Below are 13,239 nucleotides of genomic sequence, written 5' to 3'. Positions count from 1 at the left end.
GAAAAACTTTTTAAAATTAAAATACAACAACATTCAAATCAAATACAATATGCACAAAATTTCTCTGAACAATCTTCTACAGTTTCTATAATCTAAAAAAAAAAATCTTCAAATTATTGGCACATCAAATTCTCAAAAAGCACCTTGATATATAGTTATACAGCACAGAGTGTCCTTCATCTTCAAATATTTTGTTTCTTCCAGAATTACAAGAGTATAACATGAACTGTTTGGGTCATGTTTAAAGAATAAATAATTTATTATACTTTGATTTTTTTTTTATTTATATGTAAAAATTATTTTTCCTTTTAGCAGCCTACTTTTTAGTCTTATTCCTTTTGAAATAATTTCATTTATTTAATATTGGATAAACAAGGTGAATCATAAATCTCCAGATAATGAAAATGCTGATTTTTTTTTTCTCTCGTTTTTAGGGTGGTGTACTAATTGAAAATAGATGCTACTAACGAAGGTAGGGATTGAAATTTTTCTGTTGGCAGAGACTTTTATCACTTGTTATGCAGTACATACTTTCAATACAATGTACAAAAGGGGAATAACCCTTAACACCTCAGGAAAACTTATCAAAAAAAAATTCTAAAGGACAAGTTCCATAGCCAGAGCAAGAAGATCTGTTGATAATAATCTGTGGATAGCAAAAATTTATTTGCAGATTATCATCCAAAGAGATCAACAAATCTTGCTTAGGCAATGGAAATTGCTCTTTTGAATTTTTTGATAAATTTTGCCATTGTGTCAAAAGTTATCTCAAGTTTGTGCACTCATTTCAAAGAGCTGTATGGAGAGTAGTTCTACCTTCAAACAAAAGAATAATCTCAATCCATACTTCCTTTGCTAGTACCATCTCTCCTCAACTGGTTCACTTGCCTGAAAACTAAAAAGAAATTAATCAACACTTTCACCATCTATATGAAGACGTATGGTTCAATCTTTATTAATTAAAAATTTGACAGATTTTCTCTTTTTTATGGTTCAGTTACAAAGTATTTGCATCAGAAAAACTTTTCATAACTAAAATTTAACTACCTTAAATTAAAAACTTCAACTAAATTTAATCATGCAGAACAGTCAGCAAGCATCAGAAAATGCTTGCAGAAATTCTGTCTTGTTTCAATGGTTGCAAAGGCAAAATTATTAAATTTAATATCCTATACTGCAACACATTATTATTAAAAAAATAAGAATAAGATCCCTGCTGTTAAGGAATCACACATTAAAAAATAAAGTTGTAAAGGTCTATTATTATAAAGTACATATTAAAGACTTACTAGGAATGCAAACAAATTATGTTTATTAAGAAAAAATAAAATGACTGATAAAGCTTCAAACATATACTAAATGGAAAATACAAATATAGAGAACTAAATATATTTGCCCAAATTTAAAAGCATAAAATAATTACATTTTAGTTCACCTATCATAAATACAATAGAATTCATAATTAACATAAAATCTGCATTAATTTTAAGACTATATTATATAACTGGTCCACATCAAGTCAAAATTTTTAATAATTAATATATTCATTTTTAAGAATTATAACATCATAATGGACAAATATTTCTAATGCAAATGAAACAGTATTTATAATAAAATAAAGATCAATAATTTCTAAAGTAGATATAGATATAATTTAACAGAAATACATGAAACAAATTCAAAATATGCTAAAATTGCATTTTTTTTTTTTTTAAATCTGTGTCTATCTGTATGAGAAACATTTAAAAAATTGTATCTTACCAATAATTTTGTTATGACTGAGAGTCAATCTGGTTATGTTTTGCATGACCACTGAAAAAAAAGGAATAAAGAAAATTAAACCACAATCAAATATATATTATTTAATCATTTATTTAGGTTTTAAAATTTTTAATCACATATAAAAATATTAGAGTAAACTATTTAAAAAAATCCAGTATCAAAACCATTTCATTGTAAAATTGCAAGGTTCAAACTATACAGGTTTCATATTATTTCTTAACAGGCTTCTTCAATATACCTGATCAAACAGAAAACAAAAATTGCCTGAATATACTATACCTAAGCAATATTGAGAGTTTTTTGCTCCCCCCCCCCCTTCCTTCAAATATGAAACAAAATCATGGACTTTGTTCATATTTTTGCAGTCAACATCTAGTTACAACAAAATGAGAATTAAGAAAGAATTTTTATACATAAGACTATTTCTGAAGTTACCTGAAACTATCCCAATATTTAGACTCCATGAAAACATGGAAATGTCAGATTAATTTTCAGGCTGAAAAGAATTTCACATGTCGATTTCAAAGTTTTGCATGATAAAGATCATCATATTAATGGGCTGATTAAATATTTAATATTGTACAACAAAAAAGTCACAAAGATGTGTCATATAAGATGAATTCCAAAAGTTTATCAAAGTTAAATTAACAATAATTTTTATGAAATATGTTTCTGTCAAACAATACTTTCCTCATTGGAAACTGGAAGTGTATTCTATTTCATCCTAGTTTCAAGGTTTGCATTTACTTTAAAAGCAGAAAAGGAGAAGGTAAGGAGGTAAATCCTATACTTTAATAATCCATTCATAGGTTAACAATCCATTGATACCCACAATTTTAGAAATTCACAATAAAAATCAAAAACTGCCTTTTTAAACTTGGGTTGTTCATTTGACATTATACATGAAATTACTGCATAATTAATGAATTTAAGATATAAATAATACAAAAATATACTATAAGTTTTTATTTATTTATTATCATATCAGCAAATGTAAATATAAAATAAAAAAAGATATACAACTTCTAAGCAGATTCAAAACTCTGGTAGTCATCTTTATACAACTGTTTACAATCAAAATCTGACCTAACACCTAACCTAATTAAAATCTTAATGAACTCATTTTTCAAAGAAATATTTAATGTTAATAAGAATTTTAATAATTCATAAATATATTTTTATAAGAAAGGAATTCAATCTATTTATACAGAGAAATTTTTTTCCAAGGGAATGTTTCAATCAGAAATTCATAGTTAAAAACATCTAGTTTTAATAATTAAATTGAAATTATCACAACAATAAAAAAAATGCCTTATTTAAAACACATCCAATTTAAATAGTATCAAACCATCTATTGGAGAAAATTGGGAGGCTTCTAAAATATTTCAATTTTTAAAGTTGTTAAACCTATCAAAACAGTGCAGTAATAAATGTGAATGCAGTATATATAAATGTTGACAATAAGTAAAATATCAATAAGTAATTTACTTTTGAAGCTAAAACACTTTATTAGCTTTCACATTACTAAAATAAAAATAAACAAAGTTCCATACTACTAAGAATTAAGTTTTAAAACAAGTCTTCGATATGAATTACAAACTTGCCATGTTTATATTCATTCTTCACAAATATAAAAACAACATAATGATACAATATTTTGAAAATATTAATAGGAACTTGCTTTGGTTTCTCCCAAAATACTATTTGATCTAAATTATGATGAATTATTTATTAGTTAAAAATTTATTTATACTACATTGATAATATGATGCAATACTGATTTTGCCATAGAAGTAGACTTTTTTTTCTTTTTTTAAGTAACTGTCTAAAGCTTAACTCTAAGTAAATGATTCAAGTACACTTGTCATGAAAATTGACATTAGCCTTAGGCTTAGAATCATTTTACTATAACAAGGTCTAGTTTAAATATCATTTTGCTAGCTTGCACGACAAAATGTCTAAATTTTCCAAAAATATGTACAGATTGTCTCATAGCACCCACATAGCAATTACAAAGTAATTATCAGAGAGTTCAGACTCAGTGTCAGTAATGTATTAAAAGCAGTTAAACATTTTTATTTTTTAATGCCCAATGATTATATTTTGGTTTATTCCAAATACTGTACTTTCACATTTCTCTAATGAACCATAGTATTTTTTTAACCAAACTATGTAGATGTTAAATTAAAAAATTATGTTTATTTCTCTTTTTTTTTTGTAGTTAATTTCCTTATAATATGGGGAATACAGATTTTGATACATCCATTGTAATTGCATGATTTTCCAGTATAATATATGCAATCTGAGTAATCTAACAAATAATAAGACCAGAGGACTGCTATATTTGTAAAGATTCATTTTTAAAAATAATTTCAGTAATAAAACCTAAGTTTATTGCATTAAATAATCAACCGTTTAGTATAGAATATAAATTTAAAAAATCTAATTCAAAACATGACCAGCAATCTACTGTTTACTTTGCATCAAGGTTACCGATATCTGCATGCAATGATTTTTCTTTTTAATGTCTGTAACTTCCCTAGAAAATGCTGGACTGCTGGAGGGGTGAGACAGGTGGAGAGCCAGATTACAGAAAGAGCACTATATATACTCTTAATTTTATTAAACAAAAACACAGTGTAAAAATAGAAACCATTGCTAAAACTAGACCTAATTTACTTATATATCTGGTCATAATTGGATATAACTCTAAAGACTGCAATTATCTTTACTGTGCACTTTTACTGACAGAATTTGCTCTTTTTATACAGAATAAATGAATTTTAATCAGTATGTATAAATATGTAAGAAAATTTTTACCCTCACCAGTCTTTTTTATACACTTTTTATCTCACTTCTGTAAACTATTTATTCAGATACATATAAGATTTTCCCACGAATTAAAAAAGGGTAATTGAACAAACATTCTATTATTAAGTAAATTTACATGAAAATCATCAAATATCTGATTTCAACCAAAATTATACCTATTTATAAAATATTCTGAATTCCATTTGTTTTTTATTCAATTTATTGAGTATTCACAATGTATTTAACTTGTTTTATTATTTTCATTTTAAAATCAGCAGCCATGCAAATAATGCTCACTCTTTGAGTTTTTTGCATACCATGAATATTATAATGAAATAATAGCTCAGACTATTCTCAAACACCTGCTGGCTCCTTTTGATATCAAAGAATCGTGTGGTCAACTATTTGCTATACATATGACTTTCAAACTGCAGAACAATCTTTCTTTAAAGTAGTCTGAAAGATTTTAAGAAAATCATGCTTATTAAATGTCAAGAAAATATGTCTGTATGTCGAAAATTCAAACCTGTATTACAAGAACAAGAAATGTAATGAAAGTGAATAACTTATCCAAACTTATAAAGAAAAAAATATTATGAACTAAAACTTCTCTTCTTTATCACTCTGTTGTTAACTAATGATTTAAACTTTATTATTGCATCACTGTTAATTTGATAGATAATGTGTTGTTTGGAAATGTAAGCTCTCTGTTAGTTATCTTGGCACATCCACAGTAAATTATTTTATAAAGTATTTAGTAGAGTCTAATTAAACTGAGCTCTTGTTAAATTAAAAATCAAGAATTATTTGGTCTTATACTGAGATTTTTCAAATCATCTATTTAATTTTCATAGACTTTTTTTGCTTTCAACTATAATGCCATATTTTGTTTAACTTTTTATATAAAATATTGTTAAAAAATAATGAATATTTAATATTTAAGGATTAATTTTAAGGAAATATTTAAAGGATGGCAATGCATTCGTTTGAATATTTTTAAAAAAATTCAAGGCAAACCAAGAAATATTAATTAATAGTAAATTTAAATTTGTAAATAATTATCTCAACATTAAACAACATCATAAGCTACAGCAAAAGTTAGATATAATAAATATAGTTTATTACATGATTCTTGTTGTTACAAGCCATCTGCAATGCACTCTCAAGTTAGGAGTTAAATTAAAGGTACAAAAAGTATATGTTTAGAAATAGAAAAAAAAAATTAATAACCTTTTGCAATAATTTTGATTTTAAAATTGACGAAGCAAAATTATGTCATTTTTGTCAATAATTTTGACAAAAGAAAAAGTCAAAATTATTAACAAAGAAAAATTATTGACAAAGAAACATGGAACATATAGCAAAAATATTTAAGTGGATTACTGTTTAAGTAAAGAAATCCCTTTGGCTCTATGAAATATTCTCCCTAGGACACGCATAATGCCATCCTCGAAGTATGCAGGATTTACAAAAGACTGAAGTTGGAGATGCTACTATACATTTACATACCAGAAATAGATTCTGATAGCAGAAACACAGCACAAAAAATTTGGTCAAGCATTTTCCATTCTACAATATATGAACTAAATTATCCATGATGGAAATGAAGTACAAAAATTTATTGATTCTGAAGCTTAAAATCTATAACACCACTATCCTATCTTCATACCAAATTTGAATACTATTTCCTTCTTTTGGAATAAAATGTCTTTCTCAAGATATACAGGAAAATTTCACAAAATGCCCACCTCTCTAACAGTTACTCTTGACTGGCACTGAATTTTCGGCCTATTGATAAATTGAAATAACTTCACAGAATCATTATCTGAATTTCTCAGAGCAGCAAGTTTGGGCATCCATTCCATTGGAGGTAAGAATGGGAAGAGAGAAAAAAGCTTAACACTCAAAAACAACTTCGGAAATAAAATAAAAATTAATCATTCCTTTATCGATAAGGAGAGAAAAGTGAATTGTACCTCTACTGCAGCAGGAAATTCGAGCACATGTAACTATAGTCTGTGTATTTTCTATAGGTGGTTCAAGGTCACATTTTCTACCACGTTACTGGTACCAAACAACCAATAATGAGGTAGAAAATATGACCTTGAACCGCCTACAGAAAATACATAGACTATAACAAACACAAAACAAGATGCAATTTTACAACAAATACAATCTTTTAACTTTTAAATGATGTTAAAACAAGTTTTCCTAAATCTAAACCAAAGTACAGAAACAAGAAAGTTAGCAATTCTTTCACAAAACCATTAAAAAAAGATGTAATTTCAGAGAAGTACGAAATTTTAAATTTCATGATGTCAAATGAAAGCATTAGATAAAACTATTAATATAAAAAAACTGTTTTTAAAAGGTTAAAAGATTTAATTTTTCAACAGAAAAAAAAATGTTACCTCCATAGAGACTAAAAAATCCAACAAAGAAAAAACTTTATTTTTTAAAATTAAAATCTGCAGAACCAAAAATAATAAATCAGAATTTATTTTAACATGCATTTTGCTTTTCAAACATGAAAACCCTACAGAAGAGTCAAACCCAGAGAGAACAGATTTGTTTAGAACCATAGAGTTTCAATGACATAACAAGAGTAATAAGCACCTTGGGCATTTTTCCCCAAAAAGTCATCATCAATGGTTTAGTAAACATAGATGGTGCATAGAGCATAACATTACTTTTTCATCCCTTCATGATATTTCATTTTATAAAAATGATATGAATGCTCTAATACTATGCCCCAATGATAGCCCATAAAACTTAAATGCAGGACATCAATATCCCCCTTGCACCTTGGTTGCTTTATCACTAACAAGGTTCCATAGCAAAAAAGAAGTGCAAAAACTTAAGAATAGTAAAAGGACCATCATCTTGATTATGTGTGGGGAGTCATCTCTTTCAACAAGTAATTCCCAATTTCTAACTCACTTACAAACAATAATAAATGTCGCATTTTTAGATGGTAATGTCAAGAAAATGGTCAGGCAATTGAATTGAGAACCAAATTTTAAATTTAACTTCTAGACTCCAAATGTAAAAATTTTCAACTGTATAATTCTCAGTTTTTACTTTCTTTATAAATGAAAATAACAAATAATTCAGAATACTACTCATAATAAGGCAATATCAGGTTAAGCAAAAGGTAATTATTTGAGTTAAAGTTCCAAACCATTTTAAGTATATGAATAACAAAATCATTTCATTATTATTATTGTTTCAAAGAGCAATTACTTTTTTCATTTTTTTTTAAGTATTAGACATCAAAGTTATAGAGTGAAACAGTAAAATTCCAAAGGAATGCATATTTAAATAACATTCAACAGAAACTGGTTACTATGTTTTAGCAAGGTTCTTCTTAAAAAATATTATAGACTAAAGTACAAATTTTGCATATAAATTTTTATTGATTATGTATAAAAGAAATGTTAGAGATAAAATGGTACTCTCTGCATCCTTTTTATATTTTGCAATTTATGTGTCACATCTCCTTGATAAATGTTTTGTATAACAAAAAAAAAAAAAAAATAGTTTACTTGTTAAAGCAAAATAATAAAGCCTTATGAAGTGCAAATCATATAGGTTAGGAAATTATATAGAGTCAGTCAGAAACTGACAGAACATTTCTGACGAGAGTCCAGGAATTAGTATGCCTCTATAATCTCCTTTTGTAATAGTTAGTGACAGTTGTTTCCATGTCTACAGAACACAATAAGAGAATAAAAAGGAAGGGGGGAGGAAACAGTTTGAAGAACAAAATATATTTGTTGTAAAAAAAAATGCTTAGCGATGGGTATAGAGAAGAGGGAAAAAAGAACGGATTAACTCCAAGGAAAGGAGCTGATTCCAAGATCTTAAAGGTGGCAAATTCATATTAAGCCTGCCTGATCCTTTACAGCAAGCCAAGGCAGTGGGGTGGAAGAAGTGTCAAAACAGATGGCAAATCAAACATGATGGCAAAAACTAAATCAGCTTCTGCAGAAGTTAAAAACAGTCACACTTACAGAAAAATGTTTGGGGTGTTGTTGTTTTTTTTGTTGTTGTTGTGTTTTCCCCCCTCCCTTTATTATTACTGATTTTTGCCTTGATTTTTTTAGTTATTGCTTGGGATACAATGGTGAAATTTTCAAATAAGAATTTTGATTAATTAACAGTTTTGGGGTTAAATTTCTTAAATGTGATGGATGCTTCTGAAAAAACAAGTCTCTAAGAAAATGTAAGCAGAATGTTTTAATTGGTATAAATAAAACATTTTTGATAATTTAATTAAAATTTTGTGACCATGTTTTGATTTTACATTTTGTGAAATTCAATTTTTTATAAAGCTAAATCATAAGGTAAGAGACTGCATGTCATGTAAATGTTGTCAACAAAATACCTCAAAGCTTTCATAAACTCTTTAATTTTTCTCTTCAAATTTATTAAAAGATATAGAAAGGATTTTTAAAAATCAATTAATAAATGTATATCTCTACTAGACAAATAGATTGTTGTTTTCGCTAAATACAAACAAGAACTCAATAAAAAAAGGTAAAATAATTTTTACTACAAAAAAGAAAAAAAAATCAATTTAAAACTATATTTTATTTTGTAATTTTATTTCAATTTAAAACTTATTAGAAACTTCATTTGATTACAAAAATGTTGATTTTTGAATAATTTAACATTAATTAATACATCTGAAGCACATTCTATACAAAACCTGTAAAAGTCTTGGGGAAAATTCTTTCATTTAAAGAAAACATTTTATTAACTTGAACAAACTTTTTAGAAAAAATTAATAAAAAAAGATGTTACATGATTCAGATGTTTCCAGAAATAATGTGACATCGTATTTATAAAAATAACACGATTAAACTTTGGAAACTTGATTATAAACTTGAAAATTTTATTAACACTAATTATTTTAGGGGCAAATAAAGAAAAAAGTTTTTGAAAGTTAACTAAGCATCATTTCAAATCAAATCTATCATATTTCTTGAATTCTATTGAGGTTAGTAACATCACTAAAGAGTTTTCATAATCAAAAGAAAGCTATGCAGGAACATTTGGGAGAAAAACATTTATGTATTATCTATTTCATTATGCATTTTTTTCCCATTTTTTGCAAGTTCGACTTGTTTTTGTTAATATTTTAATTATTTTATATTCCTTGCCGATATTTTTAAAAAAAATTTCATAATAGAAATTTTTTTCATATTTTCCGTAAAGATTGTGGAAGTGATATCAGTTATCAATAGCTATCATAAATATCATTTGTTTTTCTTACTCATGACAATTAATCTTGTAACAATTATTTTTAATTAAAAATTTCCTTAAGTAATTTTACAAATATTTTTATAACTTTTAATACAAATATGAGGTAAATAATTTATCTTAATTTACTAAAACTTTATCTAAATTTTATTTCTTTTATGAAACGAGGGCTACTCCTAGTCAGATGAAAGCATTTAAACACAAGTATGCTCCAAATGTGAAAATCTCTAATGCAAGTCTACACATAGCAACAAATACCAGCTCTTTCAAATTGTTTCTTTTAATTTTTACTTTTTAAACTAAACAAGGTGATGCAAGAATAGTACACGAATTTCAATATAAAAGCTTACTTTAGAAAATTAACTGTTTTTATTCTCAAAATATGACACAAAGTATAAGAAATGCCACTAAATATGAATGGTGTTTAATTATTATCTGGATTAGATTTAGTTTTGAATGACATTTTAGATAATAAATATGTATACATTCTAACAACTGATGACAAATGTGAGTATGTGCCTTCTTTTCTCAGATAATTACAGAATAATACATTAAATTTTTTTCAATGTACAGAATTGTAATAAACAAAGAAGAACGATGTATTCAACATTGCAATGTGAACCGTTTACAATCCAGTAACTATAGATCAAAACAAATTATGGATTACATCTTCTAGGTATTAATATTATGATTGTAAAGCTAAGAAGATTTAGCATTAATACTTTTGTCATTCCTAGAATTGGAATTTAAATAAGCCAATTCAAAATATGTCATTCAAGTCTGAAGATAATATGAACATTTATCAGAAGCTGCAAACCACAATTGCGTTCTTTGTCTCTTTTTAATATATGTCCCAACATTTTTGTTTACTTTTATCAACACTATTAAACACAGTAAAATTTCTCTTTAACTGATGTATAATGAAAAGACTGCATCGTCAGATCTAAATTTAGTTTACAATAACTTTCAAAAACAGAATGTGTTTAGATTTAAAAAAAAAAAAAGCTTTTGCAAAATAAATATGAAATCATCTGGATATCAAACTATAATAATATGAATAGATAATGTATCATCATACGAAGAATTTCAGTTGTTCATACGGAAATTAACACAAAAGAGAATACATCTTAAGTTTGTAAAGGGATTAAAACTTTTATTCATCATTATAATACATAAAATCAACAATAAAAAACCAAAAGTACAATAATTAGCACTAAAATTTTATATTCACATTCCTTAAAAATATACTTTATATTATTCTATGGTTTCGAAAAAGAAATATTGAGAGCTATAAAGTTTTCCCAAAAATTCTGACAATAATAAAAATAGTAGCTCATCCAGTATCTATTAATAAAAGAAAGTTTATCAAAAGAAACTTAAAAATTATATTCTAATTTCTTTTTATAATTAATTATATTTAATTTCCATACAAAAACAAATCTCACTAGTAAATGCACAAATGAAAAAGATATAATATTGTTGTCAAAATTAAAACTTGATATTTAAACTATGAATTAAAAAAATTTTAAGGGTATATTAGAACATTTAGAATTATGAAATGAAAAATTCTTTAATAAAAATATAGAGTAGGAATGAATGGAGTAATTCAAATTTAAACAGTCTTCAAACAATAGAAAATAAAATTATGTCCCTTCAAATACTTGATAAACGAAAAAACTTATATGGAATTGTTTTACTAGATTTTCACATTTAGAAAATAAAAATAAGAAGTACTGATAAAAAAAAGCACTTCTAACAAATAAGTTGGAATTTTTTCATCTTCAAAAATATATCACTAATTACTGCAATTAAAATAAGTAACAATATTTTGCTTTTCTAATTAACTTCACTATAACAGCAGACAAAAAAAATTTCTAAAATGATAAGGTATAAATGCAAAGTTATTTTAACTTTTTCAGAACTACCAAATTCAATCACCTGAGTAAAGTGATATTATATATGACCAATTTATATATAAATGTAATTTTTCGGAAAAAATTTTAATATTTTCATTAGACAGAATTGTCTAACAGAAGCAAATAAATAATATTTAACGGGTGGAAACTGGATTAAAGTAACATCTGCTTAATTCTTGAATAGGTCTAAAAATAAACAATCCATAAATACTGCTTTAATCTTATCATTTCTTAAAACTGTCTCACAACCCATTTGCGTTTAATTTCAAATATATCATGAATAATTTATAAGTAATAAAAGTCCATTCTTATAATATATTTTAACTTTTAATTTAAAATGTAAACAAACATCCCATGTGTACATGCTAAAATCCCCTACCACACCCAACAACATTCCCCTCTCCTTTCCTTGCCAACCGGTTTCCAAAATAGAATCTCCTAATTAGGAATAGTTTTAAATTAGTCCTACGAAGTAACATGTGACCGAGATACTCACTGAGAGCTGGCATTTCTTCAAAAGACGTAATCCCTTTATCAACCAGGTCGATTTCTGGATTATTTTGTTCACGAGCATCATCTAAAATTTTCTTTACTTTAGACATCTTGTTGAACTCCAAAAAGTTACAGGAAGTTGGATGAGTATCCGCGGTTTTCTCCATTGCGCATGCACCGTGCTAACTTCCGTTTCAATTGAGAATTTCTGAAGTTGCGGCCGAGCGAAAGCAAACACTGAACGCACCTTGTCTCACGTTAGAACGCCGACTGACAGAGTTTCACCGTTACTTCAGTTTTGGCGTACTCATTGGCGAAGTCGACCCACGCAATCTTAAGGACTCTGTAGGTGTTTCAGAGGCGTCAAACCACTGACTTCTTTATATGGATTGCCTACAAACATCACGTAATCACGCCCGCAAAAATTAGCTCAACGATAAACATTCGATCGAAGCATTTTTATCAAAAGATGTTGAAAGAATATTTCTTATAACAAGAAGCATGTTGATAGATGATAAGTTACAGTCGTCTATTTCTAAAGTTATCTTTAAAAAAAATTACATCCCCGAAACAAAAAACAAAACAAAAAAGTGCCTAGTGACAGCTCTGAAGTGAAAGGATTAGCAAGCATAAGTCAGGTGAAGTGAAACTGAACGGAGCGAAAAGGATGGTTTCTGTTTCGTTTACGATTGAAGTGCTGAGGGGGAAGGTTTGATTGCAATTCATGAATGATAAAACCTGCCAAGTCTTGGCAGACTCTTTTCCATTGCGAACATGTTTTGTTTTCTGTTCAATATATGTTACCGCGTAAACATATTGGCCTTGCGATTCAAATCTTCCGATTTGAATTCCATTATATCACAATAATTATGTTTTAGGCACAGAATTAAATACTTTGTTAGTTATTCCTAAAACAAGTTATGCACATTTTAAAAAGTAATATATTTAAAATTTATTACTTATATCGTAATTA

General features: G+C 26.7%; 1 protein-coding gene across 1 annotated transcript in view; it reads right to left on the bottom strand.

Annotated features, from left to right (window-relative positions):
* Positions 1–12,600, bottom strand: part of LOC129958415 (ras suppressor protein 1-like) — a 28,208-nt gene extending 15,608 nt beyond the window's left edge. The window contains exons 1-2 of the mRNA XM_056070899.1: positions 12,271–12,600; positions 1,762–1,812 (exon numbers count right to left, since the gene is read on the bottom strand). Of these exons, the coding sequence (XP_055926874.1) occupies positions 1,762–1,812; positions 12,271–12,433 (214 nt within the window). The 5' untranslated portion in view covers positions 12,434–12,600. The remainder of the gene's footprint in view (positions 1–1,761; positions 1,813–12,270) is intronic.
* Positions 12,601–13,239: the final 639 nt, after the last annotated feature.

The sequence above is a fragment of the Argiope bruennichi genome, chromosome X1 (genome assembly GCF_947563725.1).
Source record: "Argiope bruennichi chromosome X1, qqArgBrue1.1, whole genome shotgun sequence".
In the NCBI taxonomy this organism is placed as follows: domain Eukaryota; kingdom Metazoa; phylum Arthropoda; class Arachnida; order Araneae; family Araneidae; genus Argiope; species Argiope bruennichi.
The sequence above is the reverse complement of the archived record's forward strand: the minus strand, read 5'-3'. Positions and strand labels throughout refer to the sequence as shown.